This window comes from Oryctolagus cuniculus, chromosome 4 (assembly GCF_051225735.1).
Source record: "Oryctolagus cuniculus isolate XC-2025 breed Fujian yellow rabbit chromosome 4, ASM5122573v1, whole genome shotgun sequence".
Taxonomy (NCBI): domain Eukaryota; kingdom Metazoa; phylum Chordata; class Mammalia; order Lagomorpha; family Leporidae; genus Oryctolagus; species Oryctolagus cuniculus.
This window is the reverse complement of record NC_142870.1, coordinates 115472165-115492099: the sequence shown is the minus strand read 5'-3', so window position 1 is coordinate 115492099 and position 19935 is coordinate 115472165. Positions and strand designations below refer to the sequence as shown.

Below are 19935 nucleotides of genomic sequence, written 5' to 3'. Positions count from 1 at the left end.
GGGGAAAAGTTGGAGGCATTTCCATTGAAAACTGGCACCAGAGAGGGATGCCCACTCTCACCATTGCTATTCAATATTGTCCTAGAAGTGTTAGCCAGGGCCATCAGGCATGAAAAAGAAATTAAAGGGATACGAATGGGAAAGGAGGAAGTTAAACTATCCCTAATTGCAGATGACATGATACTATATATAGGGGACCCAATAAATTCCTATAAGAGACTGTTGGAACTCATAGAAGAGTTTGGTAAAGTAGCAGGATACAAAGTCAACGCTCAGAAATCAACAGCATTTGTATACACAGACAATGCCATGGCTGAGGAAGAACTTCTAAGATCAATTCCATTCACAATAGCCACAAAAACAATGTACCTTGGAATAAATTTAACCAAGGAGGTCAAAGACCTCTATGATGAAAATTACAAAGCACTAAAGAAAGAAATAGAAGATGACACACAAAAAAATGGAAAAACCTGCCATGCTCATGGATTGGAAGAATCAATATCATCAAAATGTCCATTCTCTCAAAAGTAATTTACAAGTTCGATGCAATACCAATCAAAATACCAAAGTCATTCTTCAAACAACTAGAAAAAATGATGCTTAAATTCATATGGAGAAACAGGAGAACGAGAATAGCTAAAGCAATCCTTTACAATAAAAACAAAGCCAGAGGCATCACAATTCCAGACTTCAAGACATACTACAGGGCAGTTATAATCAAAACAGCCTGGTACTGGCACAAAAACAGATGGATAGACCAATGGAACAGAATAGAAACACCGGAGATCAATCCAAACATCTATAACCAACTCATATTCGACAAAGGACCTAAAACCAACCCCTGGAACAAGGACAGCCTCTTCAACAAATGGTGCTGGGAAAACTGGATGTCCACATGCAGAAGTATGAAGCAAGATCCCTACTTTACACCTTATACAAAAATCCACTCAACATGGATCAAAGAACTAGAGATATGCCATGACACCATGAAACTAATTGAGAGTATAGGGGAAACCCTCCAAGACATTGGAACAGGTGAAGAATTCCTGGAGAAGACCCCAGAGGCATGGATAATCAAAGATAAAATGAACAAATGGGATTACCTCAAATTGAAAAGTTTCTTTACAGCAAAGGAAATGGTCAGGAAAGTGAAGAGGCAACCAACAGAATGGGAGACATTATTCACAAACTGCACAACAGATAAAGGATTAACAACTAGAACCTATAAAATGATCAAGAAACACCACAGAAACAAAACAACCAACCCAATAAAAAGATGGGCCAAGGACCTTAACAGACATTTTTCAAAAGAGGAAACCCAAGTGGCCAACAGACACATGAAAAAATGCTCAGTATCCTAGCCATCAGGGAAATGCAGATCAAAACCATGATGAGGTTTCACATCACTCCGGTTAGAATGGCTCACATACAGAAATCATTCAACAACAGATGCTGGCGAGAATGTGGGGAAAAAGGGACACTAATCCACTGTTGGTGGGAATGCAAACTGGTAAAGCCACTATGGAAGACAGTTTGGAGAGTCCTCAGAAACCTGAATACAGCCCTACCACAGGACCCAGCCATCCCACTCCTTGGAATTTACCCAAATGGAATTAAAGGGGAGATAAAAAGAGCCATTTGCACCTCAATATTTGTTGCAGCTCAATTCACAATAGCTAAGACATGGAATCAACTTAAATGTCCATGAACAGATAACTGGATAAAGAAAATATGGGATATGTACTCTATGGAACACTATACAGCAGTAAAAAACAATGAAATTCGGTCATTTACATCAAAATGGAGGAATCTGGAAAATATCATGCTGAGTGAAATAAGCCAGTCCAAAAGGGACAAATATCATATGTACTTCCTGATCGATGGCAACTAAATGAGCATCTAAAAGGAAATCCATTGAGGTGAAATGGACACTATGAGAGACAATGATATGATCAGCCCTTGTCTAGGCTATTGAGGAACAACCTACTATTTTATTCCTTTTAGTATTTTTTGTTGTTGTTGTTGTTGCTCTGTTTGTTCTACTTAATATCACTGGTTGAACTCTGTAATCAATACACAATCAATCTTAGGCGTTTAAAATTAACAGAAAAGTGACCTCTGTTAAATATAGGATTGGAATAAGAGAGGAGGAATAAGAGAGGTCAGCACATGCTCACTCGGACTTACCTCCAATGGTAGAGCTAGAAATGTGCCAGGGGATTTCAACTCAATCTTATCAAGGAGGCATGTACCAATGCCAGCGCACTTGGTAAAGTGATAAATATAAGTACATAACCGATCAAAAAGGTAGGGTAAGTGTCGAAGGGATTTCACAAATGAGATCAGTATATGCGAATAATGAAGGATAGAATTAAAAGGGAGAGAATGATCCTGCGGGGGAAGCAGGTCACACAGCATATTCAAACGCCCCAAACAGCACTCTGGCTTCAGAATCAACCTTTGGGGCCTTCAGATCTGGCTAAAAGGTCCATGAGAGTCTCACAGGCATGGAAAGCCATGACACAGTGGCAAAAACAACCTAAATGAAAGATCCTGGTGAACAAGACTCCAGCGGAAGGATCAGGCCATCAAGGAGGGAGGCACCTTTCTCTGAAGGGAGGAAGGAACCTCCACTGTGATATGGCCTTGACTAAACAAGTTCAGAGTTGCTGAACTCAAGGGGCTTCGATAGCCTAGACAGCTCATGGCAAGAGCCTCGGGTGATTGCTGACGTCATAAATAAGAGTGCCAATTGTTAAATCAGCAATGGGAGTCACTTGGTACATGCTCCCCAAGTAGGATCTCTGTCCTTAATGGGTTTTACTATGAAATTACAGATAAAACTACTAGTCGAACAATACCCTATACCTTGTGCGGTTGTGTGAGTGCAGCCTGTTGAAATCTTTGCTTACTATATACTAAGTTGATCTTCTGTATATGAAGATAATTGAAAATGAAATTCAATGAAGGGCAAGATGGGAGAGGGAGTGGGAAAGGGGAGGGCTGCGGGAGGGAGGAAGGTTGGGGGGGGAAGCCACAATAATACAAAAGTTGCACTTTGTAAATTCACATTTATTAAATAAAAAAAAAACTAGTCTTGTAAAACAAAGTTCTAATATGAAATATAATTTAATATTCTATGTTGGAATTGTTTCTAAAATCACTCCAGGATTTAGAACTACAAATAAGTATCTTTTATTTGCAGGATATCGAAGATCTGATTTGAAAATGTCTCTGGCCTCAGAATCAGCCCTTAAGGCGTTTTGGATCTGGCTGAAGAGCCCATGAGAGTATTTTAGGCAGGGAAACCAAGACACTCTTGGAAAAAACAAAACAAAACAAAACAAAACAAAACAACAACAACAAAAAACAGACCTAAATGAAAAATCTCTGCAAGTGAGATCCCAGTAGAAAGAATGGGGCTATCAAAGAAGGAGGTACCTTTCACTGAAGGGAGGAGAAAACTTCCACTTTGACTATGACCCTGTTGAAATGAGATCAAAGTCGGCGGGCGAACTCAAAAGGCTTCCATAGGCTTGGAAACTCATGACAAGAGCCTAGGGAGATTACTGATGCCATAAACCAGAGTGTCAATTTGTTAAGTCACTGTGTACCTACTCCTCATGTGGGATCTGTCCTTAATGTGTTGTCCAATGTGAAGTAATGCTATAACTAGTACTGAAACAGTATTTTACACTTTGTTTTTCTGTGTGGGTGCAAACTGATGAAATCTTTACTTAATATATACTAAATCAATCTTCTGTATATAAAGATAATTGAAAATGAATCTTGATGTGAATGGAATGGGAGAGGGAGCAGGAGATGGGAGGGGTGCGAGTGGGAGGGAAATTATGGGGGGGAGCCATTGTAATCCATAAACTGTACTTTGGAAATTTATATTTACTAAATAAAAGTTAAAAAAAAAAAAGAAAATGTCATGCTAGGCAAATATCCCACTGTTTCTCAGTTAGTTCTAAATCCTCATTCCTCTACCATCTCACCACCTCCTCTTCATATCTATCAATGTGTTCTTTCTCATCCAATCAGAAAAAATATCAAATAGAACACAAATTAAATCATGCTGATAGATCTGTGAATTTGGGTCTCAATGGTAGAAGTCAGAAAGTCTCATATAAAAATGTAAGTAATTACCCATACACTAATGATTTACAAAGGCTTAATTGCTCTTAGGAAATAGTGCTGTAAACAAACAGAAAAGAAGGCAGAAATCTGATAAAGTATTTAGAAATACGGAACAAGGCAATAGTAATATGGAAAAAAAAAAAGCTTGCCTTTTGCTGGCGCCGTGGCTCACTAGGCTAATCCTCCGCCTTGCGGCAAAGGCACACTGGGTTCTAGTCCCGGTCAGGGCACCGGATTCTGTCCCGGTTGCCCCTCTTGCTGGCCAGCTCTCTGCTATGGCCCGTGAGTGCAGTGGAGGATGGCCCAAGTACTTGGGCCTGCACCCCATGGGAGACCAGGAGAAGCACCTGGCTCCTGCCTTCGGATCAGCGTGGTGCGCCGGCTGCAGTGCGCCGGCCACAGCGGCCATTGGAGGGTGAACCAACGGCAAAAGTAGACCTTTCTCTATGTCTCTCTCTCACTGTGCACTCTGCCTGTCCAAAAAAAAAAAAAAAAAAAAAAAAAAAAAAGCTTCCTTCTACGCCCAAATGCTGTATTCTATATGTACATGTTTCCTAAAATATTATATCTCACTAATTTTATCGTGATAGCTTTCTATTGTATTTTTACCATTTTACTTGGTATTTTTAGATTTAACAGAAAAGCTGTGAAAATTGTACCTAGAATTTGTCCATAAGCTTCACCCAGCTTATCTCAATGTTAGCATATTAACCATAATATAATAAAAAAAAAAACATTAATTCCATCAGTGACTAATGTAAAGACATATAAACTATGTTGAATTTCATCACATTTATAACTAATGTCTTAATTTTGATCCAATATCCAATAAGAATGTCTATTGCATTTAATTATATCTACCAGTTTGGAATTTTGTGGAATTTTTTTCATTCAATTCAATTTTTTTCTTGATTATGTTTTATGAAAATCAAATCAAGATATTTTAAAATATATTCATGTGCTCTGACCTAAATATTATTGCTTATATAAACTGCAATGAAATACATTTTTGCTCAAGAATATAAGCACAATTCTTAAAAAAATGTTATTTTATTAATTAAATGCCTTAGAGAAGTAAAATTGATTAAATGATTCTTGCAATATAGAATAACAAGTAGCTATATTTCTAATAGGAATTTTGTAACACAACAAAAAAACTAAAATATAATACAATTTAAAAATAAAATAAATGACCTATAAAAGTATTATTTGTATGAATTATTTTCTTTATGGCTAACAATTTGGATTGAATCCAAGACAGCATATTTTTTGTTATCAAATAATTGCAATTTTGTTTGTCTTTCCAAATATATTTCCAATATTTTCTAATCAAATTAATACTTTCAACAAAACTTCATTTTCAAATGTATTCTGTTTCAAAATATCAATTTAGTACCTTTGCCCAACAAATATCACTGGTATTAGGCCATTTGACGAAGACATCTTTAGCTTCCCCTCTGTCAAATGCAGGGTAAGGCCGTGTTTCATTTCCTGAAATTGCTGGGTCCTAAAATTAAAATGAAAAATAAAAAATTAAATTTTTAAAAAAGTATAGACCTTTGTGTTGCCATTATGAAACATGACTTTCCATTTTTACACATCCATAGTGTTCTCACAGGGACTGAAAAATGGTATAAATATAGTGTTGTGGCTAGATTGTATTCTTCCTTGCTTAAACAAAAAGAAATTCTAAGAACTTTGAAAAAATGCATTAGCTGCAATTTCAAATAACATTATTATCTTTTTTTTGTTTTAATTTCTCCGATGTGAGTTCTGGCTGCCTAGCTTACTTTCTATAATTCATTGATAAATTAGTCTCACTAGAGGGAATTTTTTTAAATATGAAAAGCAGCAGAGGTGATCCCTGAGAATTGCTTTGGAATAGAAAAATCTATCAACAATTTGTGATCATGTCTTCAGATGGATGGCAGTTTTTGATAACTGGAAAGCATGCCTTTGACACCCAGCTTTAGATAGATTTCTAAGTACATGGTCAAGAACAAAGGTAGCTGGTAGTGGTCCATGCAAATAAAATGAAACGTTAAAGGAAGAAAGTTTTAGATTTCTGAGTAGAATCCAAAGTTATGTATTTTCCATCTTGAAATACCTCATGGTCCATTATAGAAGAATTAATAAAATCAAGATAATATGACTCAGACAAAATATAAATACTGACCAGAATAATAATGTATCTCATTCCTTCTCCTCTTATTCTATCAACAAATTGAGGAAGTTCACGAAAGTTTTCATCAATTGTAAAGTCTAGTTGCCTTTCCATGTAATCAATATCTGTGTATTGAACATCCTGGAATATATAAGAATTGTGGCAGTGGGTGAGAAACTTGAAAAAGTGAGCGTATTATATTATGTCATGCTTTTAAAAGTGGCAGCAATATCACTTGATCCTAAAAATTAGCAACCAAGTAATTTGGTGCTCAAAGAGTAAAAGCAGTATGTAGATGGAAAATATTCTAAGAATAATTTCATATAAATGTTCTGTTATCTTAGTAGTTCTTTAGCACTTTTGATTTGGAAATGAAAATTCTTCTAAATAAGTCAATATTTTTTACTGATTTCCAAAGGATACAAGACAAAAAAAAGGATAAAAAGATTTAAATAATTATGTTAATTGGCAATTTGTGTTTACAGGAATAGGCATTGTTCTATTTGTGGAAATACAAAATAGATATAAGATATTTTCACATAAGCCTAATATGGGCAAAAATGAATATTAGCAAATCTATCAGTTATTATGGTTCTGCTTGTATTTTCATCATTTTTGGAATAACAACATTGTTTAAATAAGCAAAGTATTGCTTATAGATAGATACTGCAAATACATTTTTCTAACAAATGTTTGAAGTTTTAATCAAATCTCATAAAAATAAATTAGTAATATCTTTTGTTAGTTGACATTACATATTTCTGTTATCAATTTATGCAATTAATTTTCCCAGAACAATGCGTTCATTAACAATAAATTGAATTCTAAGTAACAATGTATTATGATTAAATCCCTCTAATTCTTCTTAGAATGCGCTTTATATACCAAGAATTCTATGTTTCAATGTTTAAGTGTTATCATGATAATCTGTATTATTTCTTAATTTTACTAGAAAGAGAACCACAGGCTCTGATTATTTGTGGATACCATGGAATAGTTGGTTTTCTGAATACTGAATAAAGAGAAAATTTTGCAAAGTTGCTCGTTTTGTATTTCAGGTTATGACTGTCACCTATTCTAGGGCAAAAGTATCCAGTTTTGTTTGAAACTCATTGCTGTAATTCATCATATCAATTCACATAATTTACTGTGGATTATTCTCTAACTTAAAAAGAATATACAGAATATGCCTGACCACTTATAGAACTCAAAATTTATTAGGAGAAGCAAGTGTATGATGACTTTCTGAAGACAAATCAAGATCATACACCTTAGGAGAAAAAAAGAAAGGAATTGTATTGGAACTTGTCCTTAAAAGTTTATTAAAGCCTTGTATGAAAATCTCATACCCAATACATAAAGTGCTAATAAAAAACTAAACATCATTACCAATTTCATAATATACTCATTCTTGTTTTTATGAACTCAAATTAATAGTTTTTAAAATTGATACATACATAGGGTATGTCAGCAGCCACCATCCCCTCATATAGTTCAATAATCTCTGAAGTATTTCTGTATCCATACCGACATAATTGGAATCCTAAAGACCAATACGGTGGCATGACTGGATGGCCAATTACCTTTAAAAAATATTTATTTGTTAATTGAGAGAATTACTTTACATCATAAAGAAAACTTTATGTTTTAAAAAAAGAAATATGCCGGCATACTTCATGATATTGTTGGGTTGCAACTTCTGGAGTTGGGCCTAAGAACATATAAAAATCCAAGATTCCTCCAATTACACGATAAGTTAGAGCTGGAGTTGGCATGAATGTAACATCTGGAAATTCAAAATATGATTTCATTTCTATTAGTATATAAGGTAACAATTTATTAGAATGTCAAATGTCATACAATATGATAAATTCAACAAATGATTGTTTTACCCATTGCATTGCTGTTCAGTAACAAAACTCCATGGGCATTTCCTTCATCTTCCAGAGCCATGTAATAAGGATGAAATCCATAGGAATTAAGTTTGTACTGAAATATTTAAAAAAAGCAAATACATATTTAAATAAAAGGGTATGCAAAGTTAATTGGTGATTCACAAAAAGATTTATTCATTTATTTGAAAGGCAGAATTAGAAAGAGATGAGATACACAGAAAAAGAGAGAAAAATATAGACACACATAGAGAAAGAGAGAGAGGGAGAGGGAGAGGGAGAGAGAGAGATACGCCATCCACTGGTTAATTCCCTCAAATGGCTGCAATGACAAATATAGGGCCAGGCTGAAGCCAGGAGCCTGGAACTCCAACCAGGTCTCCCACATGGATGGCAGGAGCCCAGTCACTTGGGCCATCATCTTCTGGTTTCCTAAGTGCATAAGCAAATAGTTGGATCAGAAGTGGAACAGCCAAGACTGACATGGGATGCTGGCATCAGAGGTGGCAGCTTAACATGCTGTGCAGTAACACCAGCCCCTGATTGATGATATTTTTAAATTCATTATAACTTTGAGTCTTGAGACTTAAATATTCCTTTTTACACACTCAAAGCATGAAAATAAATACATTATTTTCCTCAGAAAAATATTCTCCTATTATTTGAACTGATAGTGTGTTAAAGCACAAGAATGAAAATATAAATATGTAACACAGATGTTGATGCATTAAGTATTATAAAAAAGGCATTGGCATTATTATAACTGAGTTATTTTCCAGAGGTTGTATGTCTTAATTTATGTATAAATTGACACTTATTTTTCCACAATAGAATCTTCCCAAAATTGTTAACGTGATCAAACTTCCAGAAAATACCTTAAGATTATGTATATTTATAAAAATAATTTTTATTGATAAAACATTGAGGCTATTATCCGACATTTGGTTCCATCTAGTTAATTAACATGTGAAATTAAATCTTTAGCTTAAAAATCAAGATTATATTAACTTGATGAAATCTCAATGCTGGTGAGTTTTTAAAAGTCAGCTTCATAACACATACTCTTTCAAGTTGGTCTAAATGAAAACAACATTTAATAAGATGTCTTAAATTTGGATTATTATGATACAGGTAAAAGTTATGTTAAGACCAAAAAGTATAAAATGCGTATGGTAGGACCCATGTTTAAAGTTAGTTACTGAATAAATCTTTTAAGAATATATTATAAGTGAAATATAGAAGTTAGCTAATGATTTTATTAAAATGTATTTTCAGAATATATTTGAAATTATTATAGTTAATATTATTTATTGCCCAATGCATTAAATATACATGATTTGTTTCATTAATGAGACAGAACTTTGAAAAAAAACTGTCATGAGTATATAAAAACATCTTTTAAAGATGTAATTGCAGTTCGGACTCTTAAAAACACAAAACTTTAGCTGTGGGTTACAGAGGAAAAAGTTGGGACAAAGCAAGAAGTAAAAATAAGAGAATTCTAGGCAGTTATTTTCTAAAAAAGAGGAAGAAACATAGACATGACAGAGAATATTGCAGCCAGAAGAGTGAAGCAACTGGATCATAATTTTGTTTCTCACTGGAGTTGAGTAGATTTTCACCCATCCTCTCCTCCAATTTCACCTGGAACTTATGGTAATTTTTGTTTGTTTTGTGCACAGTCTCTAGCAGTTCTGGAGATCTCTAACTGCTTTGTAATTATACACTTCTACACAGGGAGACTGGGGTCTGAATCACAGTCTTAGTGGCTTAATGGGGTAGTCAAATATTGATACCTACACCAGGGGGTTGGTCTCTTGTGAACATCCCCCAAGTATGCCAGTTCAGATCTCTCTTAAATGCTGTGTGTTCTGCTTCTCCAAAACCATATATATATTCCGATGGCAGGCGAGTAGATATTTGAATGAACTGATCATTAAAAGCAAAACCAGGTAGACAAGAATCCCAACTGAAAAACAAAGCAAGACAATTACATTACTATAAAAATATAGATTGTAGTATTGTAAATAATACTGGTAATTCTTTTGTAGGTGATCTAAAAATCAATAATAATCTTCCCAACGTATCTAATTCTACAAAGATACCAAATTAAAATAAAAAATTACTCCAATACATTTTTCTTTTAGCTAAGTTAAGGATTATATAAAACATCTTTTATGTACCCATATTTTGAATCATAATATGAATAATATAATATATGTTTTTCGTTTGAACTCTGTAATTAACACACAATTATTCTTAGGTGTTTAATTTTAACTGAAAAGTGATCCCTGTTAAACATAAGAGTGGGAATAAGAGAGGGAGGAGATGTACAATTTGGGACATGCTCAATCGGACTTGCCCCAAATGGTGGAGTTAGAATCATGCCAGGGGATTCCAATACAATCCCATCAAGGTAGCATGTACCAATGCCATCTCACTATTCCAAGTGATCAATTGCAGTTCACAATTGATCACACTGATAGGTCTAAGAGTCAAAGGGACCACACAAACAAGACTAGTGTCTGCTAATACTAACTGATAGAATCAAAAAAGGAGAGAACGATCCAACATGGGAAGTGGGATACACAGCAGACTCATAGAATGGCAGATGTCCTAAATAGCACTCTGGCCTCAGAATCAGCCCTTAAGGCAGTCGGATCTGGCTGAAGAGCGCATGAGAGTATTTTAGGCATGGAAAAACAAGACACTAGGGAAAAAAAAAGAAGAAGACCTAAATGAAAGATCTCTGCGAGTGAGATCCCAGTGGAAAGAATGGGGCCATCAGAGAAGGAGGTACCTTTCTCTGAAGGGAGGAGAGAACTTCCACTTTGATTATGACGCTGTTGAAATAAGATCAAAGTCGGCGGGCGAACTCAAAAGGCTTCCATAGGCTTGGAAACTCATGACAAGAGCCTGGGGTGATTACTGACACCATAAACCAGAGTGTCAAATTGTTAAGTCACTGTGTACCTACTCCTCATGTGGGATCTGTCCTTAATGTGTTGTCCAATGTGAAGTAATGCTATAACTAGTACTGAAACAGTATTTTACACTTTGTTTTTCTGTGTGGGTGCAAACTGATGAAATCTTTACTTAATATATACTAAATCGATCTTCTGTATATAAAGATAATTGAAAATGAATCTTGATGTGAACGGAATGGGAGAGGGAGTAGGAGATGGGAGGGGTGCGAGTGGGAGGGAAATTATGGGGGAGGGGAAGCCATTGTAATCCATTAACTGTACTTTGGAAATTTATATTTACTAAATAAAATTTAGATTATTTTGGTATATCTGAAATCAGAAAGAAAATGTATCAGAAAGTATATATATATATATATATATATATACACACACACACACCACACACACAATGGAATATTATTCAGCTATAAAAAAGATTGAAATTCTACCATTTGTATCAAAATGTATGCTACTGGAAGTCATCATATTAAGTGAAATAAGCTGAACATGTTCTCCCTTATATGTGAGAGCTAAAATTAAAAAAAAAGAAAGAAAAAAACAAAAACATAAAGACAAGAAAAAACAATTCCCTGTGTGTTCAGTATTTCTGCAAATATAGTTTCATAAAGCATTGTTTTATATATTTTTCAAACTAATGGTTAAGAATATTACACTACTATAATTTCAATGATCTGTGATGATTTAAATGTACTGTATATGGGTAAAATAATCATTTTTCCATACAATTATTTGCTTATAGCTGTTGCATTTATTTCCACTAAATTAGGATAATTTTGCTTTCTACTTGTTAACTTGTTAAACTTCTTATCTTGTGGAGCAAACATAAAGTTAAAATATGTTATCTCAAAAGTGAAGGAAAAAAAGAGAAGAAAGGAAGGAAGGAAGGAAGGAAGGAAGGAAGGAAGGAAGGAAGGAAGGAAGGAAGAAAGAGAGAAAGGTAGGAGAGAAAGGGGAGAGAAGAGATACGTAGAAGGGAAGGGAATCTCATATTCTTAGAATTGTATTTATGAACTATAATGAATCTGTTAAAAACAAAATTTTAAAATAAAAGGAATAAAGTCTATTTTAATATGATTTGGTGAAAATAAAGATGCAATGTCTTTTAAATTTATTTATTGCAATATAAAATGTAAGACTAGATTTATGAGTCAATTTTTTCATCACTATCTGGTGCAGAAAATATTAACTTAGAAATTGGCAACTATTTAACACAAAAGTTATTAATTTTTTAGTGTCAGGCTAATATAGCACAGTTAAAGCTTTGATAATAACTTTTTTTTTCTCTTTTAAAGCTAAAATTAAAAAGTACACATCAGAGAATTCAATTACTTACATAACTTTTCCAGTGCTTCTCCGTCGAATCTGGATACCAAAAGGGTTTTCCTTGATTTCAACATCATAAAGTCTGTTTTCCTGTGTGCTTGTTGGAGTGGCTGGAATGTCTAGTGGTACCGGAACTTCATATCTCTTGTTTTGGGGATCAAAAATCTATTGCGCAGAAATGATCAAAATAAATATGATTTTCTCTTATGGCTAAAATAACATGCAAATATGAAAATCATATGAATAATGGTTCAAACAAGAATATTTAGAATTGCTGTCCATGTAATTACTAAATATCCCATGTATTTATATAGAATTCCACATATACATTTATAATAGGGTCATACATACTGACTTTTCATTTTTGTGCCTACTGAAAAATGTTTTGTGATTCATTTTCCACACAATAAGAAACCATAAAAACTTTTATAGGTAAATATTCTATTATGCAGATACACTATAATTATTTCTCATTTCACAGACATAAAAGTTATTTCAGTATTTTTACCATATATGTTATCCTGCAAAAAATTTTATTGTTAACTTATGTTGATTCATGTCTTTCTTTCATCAGCAAATTTTTTATAGTGATGGTATATGGGTCAGAATGCTCTAATACTTTAAAGTTCTTGATATCTCTTAGAAAATCATTTTCCAGACTTAATGTACTAATTGATATTCTCACAAATATATGTTCTAATATTAATTTATATTAAACTAAATGGAGTTTTTAAAATTATTAATTACATTTCTTCTCACATAATGAAGTTTTGTCAATAGCAGATCACATTTTTGATGGTGCAGAATCAAATTATATTGCCCAGTGAGTTCTTACACATACTCTAAGTACAATCTACACTGTTTGCACAGTGACAGCATTGCCTAAGGGTGCATTTCTCAGGATGTGTCCTCATCTTTAAGACAAGCATGAATGCATTTTCTTGCTGATGAGAAATGATCATACAGTACCTGTGTTTTCCCATGTTTGAATTTTTCCTTTCTTCTTTGGTCTTTAACGAATGTAAAAGTTTTTATTTCTTCTGTTGAATGTCTGTTTATGATATCTTAATAATTTTCTTGACTGAGTTGAAACCTATTTTCTTATGTCCAATCTGTATTAGATATTTACTCATTTTCCTTTTTTATCATGCTTTTTAATGTGGCAGCATGTTTAATTTTTATGTGAGAAAATGTAGAGTTTTATCTATGACATTTATGCTTTTGTATCTGGGGTCTGAAAGACTCTTACTATCAAAATATAAAATAAGTATGCTTTTAAATATTGTTTTACAACTTGTGTTTCATTTGTCTTTTCATGTGACTCAATCTAAAATTTTAATTCAGCATATAATTTGGGGTAGACACTTTTCTATATGAATTATTCCATAAGCTATACTTTTAGTATTAACTTTTGAAGTTTACATTATTTTCCACTAATTCTTTACAAATATGTACACACATATATTATATAAATAATTATACATATTGTAATGCTTTTATGTATGAGTATATATACACACTCAAGAGGCCTTTCAAAAAGTTCATGAAAAATAAATATATGAAAAAATATACATATATCCCAAAATGATTTACACCAAGAGGAATTTAGTTTTCCATTCATTTCTTTAAATTTTTTTTTGAAGTACCATCATGCATCTGTTAAGTTTTTGTGACATCTAATGTCAATACTTGGGCAATTCTAATTCCAGCTTAATATTATAATTGCACTAATGTTTTTCTTACCATCCTCATTGCTCATTTTTAAAGATTCATCATTACATTACATTTATTTTAGCAGATGAACTTAAAGATGACTTTGCAAAGTCTCCAAAACTATTTCAGGTAATTTCAATGGAAATACCTTAAGAGCATAAATTAATGTAAAGAACATGAGCTTCTAAAATAGCATTTAGCCTTATTTAAGATTTTTTAGAGCTTTTATTTTTTATTTAAAACCCATCAACACTTTTGATCATTTTTTTCCTTTTGGACAGTCCACTGATTCCTATGCTTTTTATTTTTAATGCTTTTTGTTTAATTTTTTTTTCATTATATTTTGCTAGTGGGATTTGCCACCTTTTCAGCTTGTAAATGGTGAATAATAGTATACAAGAAAGTATTTTTGAGGTATTTACATTTGGTCATTTTTCTTATCTTTGTCTTCATTGCCAATAGGTTTCTTAATGGATTCATTGGAATTCTTTATTGAAACAAACAGAAAAATTGCTAATTGCAAATCTGAAACAGAGTATTTAAGTTGTATTTCTTTGTGTGTTTAGCCAGAAAATTCAGATCACTATAATGGAATCTAAGTGACTTTCTATTTAACAGGAATTTAAATTTATTTTTTTGAAGTTACAACTGTGCATTTATTCAAAATTAGCAAAAAATAAGAAACTTCATTTATTGAACACCTAGCTATGAGCTGTGTAAAAAATGTTATAGAATAAAAATTAATTAAGGCAATTGTTAACTCTAGTACTACAATAAAAATCCAAGCATCTAATCCAAGCATCTAAAATTTTTGTCTCAAAAAATGAATGAAGCATTGGAATATTAAGCATACCTTAAACTGTACCATATCATTTTTGTGATATTTCACCTCCACACGAAGATTTGTAATGGGTTCAGAAGGTAAAGTTATTCTGGTTCTTGTAGGATTCAACTGGAGGTCAGCTGTTATACCCGTCGGTGAATACTGAGTTGAGCTAACTGAATAAGGGTTGTCAGTTTTAGGGAAGTAACATTCAGGTGCTCGAGGGTTCACAGTATTCTAAAAAGACAGTACACAGTAATTGCCAGGATTTGTAAGATTATAATATTTAACTCCAAAAAATATAGTATGCATATGTTTACTTACACGGTATGACGTGTAAACGTTATGGTTTAAGACTAGGATGGGACAACAATCACAACATGAAACATCTGTTATGCAATTAGACACTACACATTAAAATGTTACATTGAACATTTATATTTTGACCATAAATAAACATCAAAGGGATAAAGCATAATTTTTTCAACTCAAATAACAGAAATATATCATGCTTACTTTCCAAAAATTAAGTCTATTACTCATAAACTTTGATCCTTTTCATGTTATTACTCTTCATATAAACTTTACTTCTTGACTACAACAATGGCCTTATAACAAGCCTCAGAAGGGCACATGTTTGGAGCTGGCGCTGTGGCACAATAGATTGATCCTCTGCCTATGACGCCGGCATCCCATATGGGCACTGGTTCTAGTCCTTGCTTCTCCTCTTCCAATCAAGCTCTCTACTATGGCCTGGAAAGCAGTAGAAAACGGCCTAAGTGCCTGGGTTCCTGTACCTGCATAGGAGACCTGGAAGAAGCTCCTGGTTTCTGGCTTTAGATTGGTCTAGCTCTGGACATTGAGGCCATTTGGATAGTGAATCAATGGAAGGAAGACCTTTCTATCTGTCTCTCCCTCTCACTGTCTGTAACTCTACCTCTCAAATAAATAAATAAAATCTTTTTTTTAAAGAGAAGGTGCATGCTTAGAGTCCTTTTTATCCACTTATAATGATACCACATCAATCTTTCTTTAGTGACTAGCCCTCATACCAATTATATGCTGACCAAGTTTTAAAATAAGAACATGTCCCCAAACCAGATCTGATTAGTTAGTGACAGCAACTGATAACTATGGAAAAGAATGATGAACTATGGCATTGAAGACTGATTGCTTTAAAAACTTCATTCTCCACATCTTCCTAAAATCATTATATTGTTGAGAGAAGCATTATTCCTGTTTACATTCCTCAGTGTCCTTCATGGAAGTTCTATAAGACACTCAAAGGACCTTAAGGTCAGATGTTTGGCATCGCTATTTAGTCAACACTCGAGGCAGGACACATCACGTCAGTGACGGTTTGAGGCCTCCCTCTGTTCTCTCTCCCAGATGCCTGCTATTGCTATTTCAGACCATGGCTCAGGTACTGAAGCCCCTACCACCCATATGGGAAACTAAAATTGAGTTCCCATAACCTGGCTTTGACATGGACGGTTGTCGGCTATCGTAGGCAACTGAATCATGGACCTCTGGACAGGAGCTTTCTGTCTGTCTTTCTCTTTTTCCCTGTGCCTCTCTGACAATTTTTTAAAATATTTACTTTCTGTTTATTTGAAAGAGTTACAGAGGGAGGAGGAGAGATGTACAGAGATAGATAGAGAGATCATTCATCTGCTGGTTCACTCTTAAATGACCACAATGAGAGAGGCTGGACAGATCCTGGGCCAGGACCCAAGAAATTCCTTCAGGTCCCCCATATGAATGCAGGGGCCCAAGCATTTGGACCATACTCTGATGCTTTCCCACGCACATTGGCAGGAAGCTGGATAAGTTGAGCATCCACATCCAGGACTCCAACAAGAGCCATATGGGATGGCAGTGTCACAGACAGAGGCTCAACCTGCTATGCCACAATCCTAGCCCCACATTTCTAAAAGTTATTCAAACAAAGAGATACAATCTGATTAAATTGGGATATTCCTTGATCTCCCATCTTCAGTGTTGTGCATAGAGTGCAAACATAATGGCATAAAATATGATTTTTCCTTGAAAACGGAAACCAAATGTAAAATATAGATGCATTTGGAGCATTATGATATTGAAATGTGAGTGCATTAGGCCTTGGATTCTTTTCTTTTTTTTTTTTTCAAGGAAAAACAAAATTCTATTGCACTTAGCATATTCCATTTCTAAGTGTCTGATATTCATACTCTCAGTTGAAAGGATTTCTTAACTGAAATGATGGGGCAGGCATTGTAGCACAGTGAGTAACTCTGCTGCCTGCAATGCCGGCATCCTATGTGGGCATCAGTTTGAGTACCAACTTCTCCACTTCCAACTCCTAGCATCATCCCGGTCTGGCCGCTGCAACCATCTAGGGTGTAAGCTACTGGTTGGAAGATCTTTCGCTGTCCCCACCTCCATTTATCCTCTTTTTCAAAAAATAAATCTTAAAAAAATTATTATTGTGCTCATTCCAAATGCAGCATTCAAAGGGCCAGTGTTGTGTCATGGTGAGTTAAGCCATTGCCTACATCACCAGCATCCTATACGGAAGCTGGTTCAGGTGCCTGGCTTCTCTACTTCCAATCCAACCCTGCTAATGATTTGGAAAACCAGCAGATGATGGCTCAAGTGTTTGCACCCCTGCCTGATGTTTGGGAGACTTAAATGAAGCTTCTGGCTCCTAGTTTCATCTTTGCCCATCTTTGGCCATTGAGTTCTTCCAGGGAGTGAACCACCATATGGAACATAGCTCAGACTCCATATATATATATATATATATATATATATATATGTGTGTGTGTGTTTATATATATATACACATATTTCTCTCTCTCTCCCATAACTAAGAGGAAAAAACACCACAGCACATGAAATCAGAGCAAATAGAAACAGGGGTATTATTGACTTTAGACAATTGGAAAGTCTATCTGTGACTCTCTCAGAGCTAACTCACGGGCCATTTTTATTTCCTCTATAATACCATAAGCCATCCTGTTTATTTTCTTAATGATAGTTCCTATCTAACAACTAGAACCTATAAAATGATCAAGGAATTCCACAACTACAAAATAAACAACCCACATAAGAGATGGGCCAAGGACCTCAATAGACATTTTTCAAAAGAGGAAATCCAAATGGTCGACAGACACTTGAAAAAATGTTCAGGATCACTAGCAATCAGGGAAATGCAAATCAAAACCACAATGAGGTTTCACCTCACCCTGGTTAGAATGACTTACATACATAAATCAACTAACAATAGATGCTGGAGAGGATGTGGGGAAAAAGGCTCACTAATCCACTGTTGGTGGGAATGCAAACTGGTTAAGCCACTATGGAAATCAGTTTGGAGATTCCTCAGAAACCTGAATATAATAGCCCTACCACAGGACCCAACCATCCCACTCCTTGAAATTTACCCAAAGGAAATTAAATTGGCAAATAAAAGAGCTGTCAGTACTTCAATGTTTATTGCAGCTCAATTCACAATAGCTAACATGGAATCAACCTAAATGCCCATCAACAGAAGACTGGATAAAAAAATTATGGGGCATGTACTCTATAGAATACTATACAGCAGTAAAAAAAATGAAATCCGGTCGTTTGCAACAAAATGGAGGAATCTGGAAAACATCATGCTGAGTGAAATAAGCCAGACAAATATCATATGTTCTCCCTGATTGGTGACAACTAACTAAGCACTTAAAAGGAAACTGTAGAAGTGAAATGGACACTGTGAGAAACAATGACTTGATTAGCCCTTTTCTTGACGAGGAACAACTTACTATTTTATACCTTTTAGAGGTTTTTTTTTTTTTTTTTTTTTTTGTTCTACTTAATACTATTGGTTGAACTCTGTAATTAACACACAATTATTATTAGGTGTTGAAATATAACTGAAAAGTGATCCCTGTTAAATGTAAGAGTGGGAATAAGAGAAGAAGGAAATGTACAATTCGGCACATGCTCACTTGGAGTTACCCCTAATGGTAGAGATAGAAACGTGCCAGGGGATTCTAATTCAATCCCATCAAGGTGGCAAGTACCAATGTCATCTTTCTAGTCAAAGTGATCAGTTTAAGTTCATAATTAATCAAAAAGATAGGATTAAGTGTCAAAGGGATTACATAAATAACACCAGTGTCTGCAAATAATTGATAGAATTAAAAAGGAGAGAATGATCCAAAATGGGAAGCAGGATACACAGCAGACTCATAGAATAGTAAAAGCACTAAACAGCACCCTGGCCTCAGCTCTTAAGGCATTTGTATCTGGCTAAAAAGCCTATGAGAGTTTCGCAGGCAGGGAAACCAAGACATTGTGGCAAAAAAAAAAAAAAAAAAAAAAAAACCAAACACAACAACACCTAAATGAAAGATTTCTGTGAGTGAGATCCCAGCAGAAAGAACGAAAGAACACAAGAGGTTTCCATAGCGTTGGCAGCTCATTGCAAGGCCTTGGGTGATTACTGACATCATAAATAAGAGTGTCAGTTGTTAAATCAACAACGGGAGTCACTCAACGGGAGGCACTGTGCACCTGCTCCCCATGTAGGACCTCTGCCCTTATATATATGTTGTACTATGAGAATTAATGGTAAAACTACTACTCAAACAGTACTCTATACTTTGTGTGGCTTTGTGGGTGCAGTCTGTTGAAATCTTTACTTAGTATCTACTAAATTGATCTTCTGTATATAAAGATATTTGAAAAGGAATTGTGATGAAGAATGGGATGGGAGAGGGAGTGCGAGATGGGATGGTTGCGGGTGGGAGGGAGGTTATGGGGAGAGAAGCTGCTATAATTCAAAAGTTGTACTTCGAAAATTTATATATATTAAATAAAAGTTGAAAAGAAAAAATTATTCTGTAAATTCATTTACAT

At 34.5% G+C, this 19935-nt stretch overlaps 1 protein-coding gene across 1 annotated transcript in view; it reads right to left on the bottom strand.

Moving 5' to 3' along the window:
* SI (sucrase-isomaltase) overlaps positions 1-19935 on the bottom strand; it is a 93019-nt gene that overhangs the window by 29402 nt on the left and 43682 nt on the right. The window contains 8 exon segments of the mRNA NM_001082266.1: positions 5540-5650; positions 6320-6448; positions 7765-7890; positions 7981-8093; positions 8200-8296; positions 10000-10168; positions 12520-12674; positions 15076-15282. Coding sequence (NP_001075735.1) covers positions 5540-5650; positions 6320-6448; positions 7765-7890; positions 7981-8093; positions 8200-8296; positions 10000-10168; positions 12520-12674; positions 15076-15282 — 1107 coding nt within the window.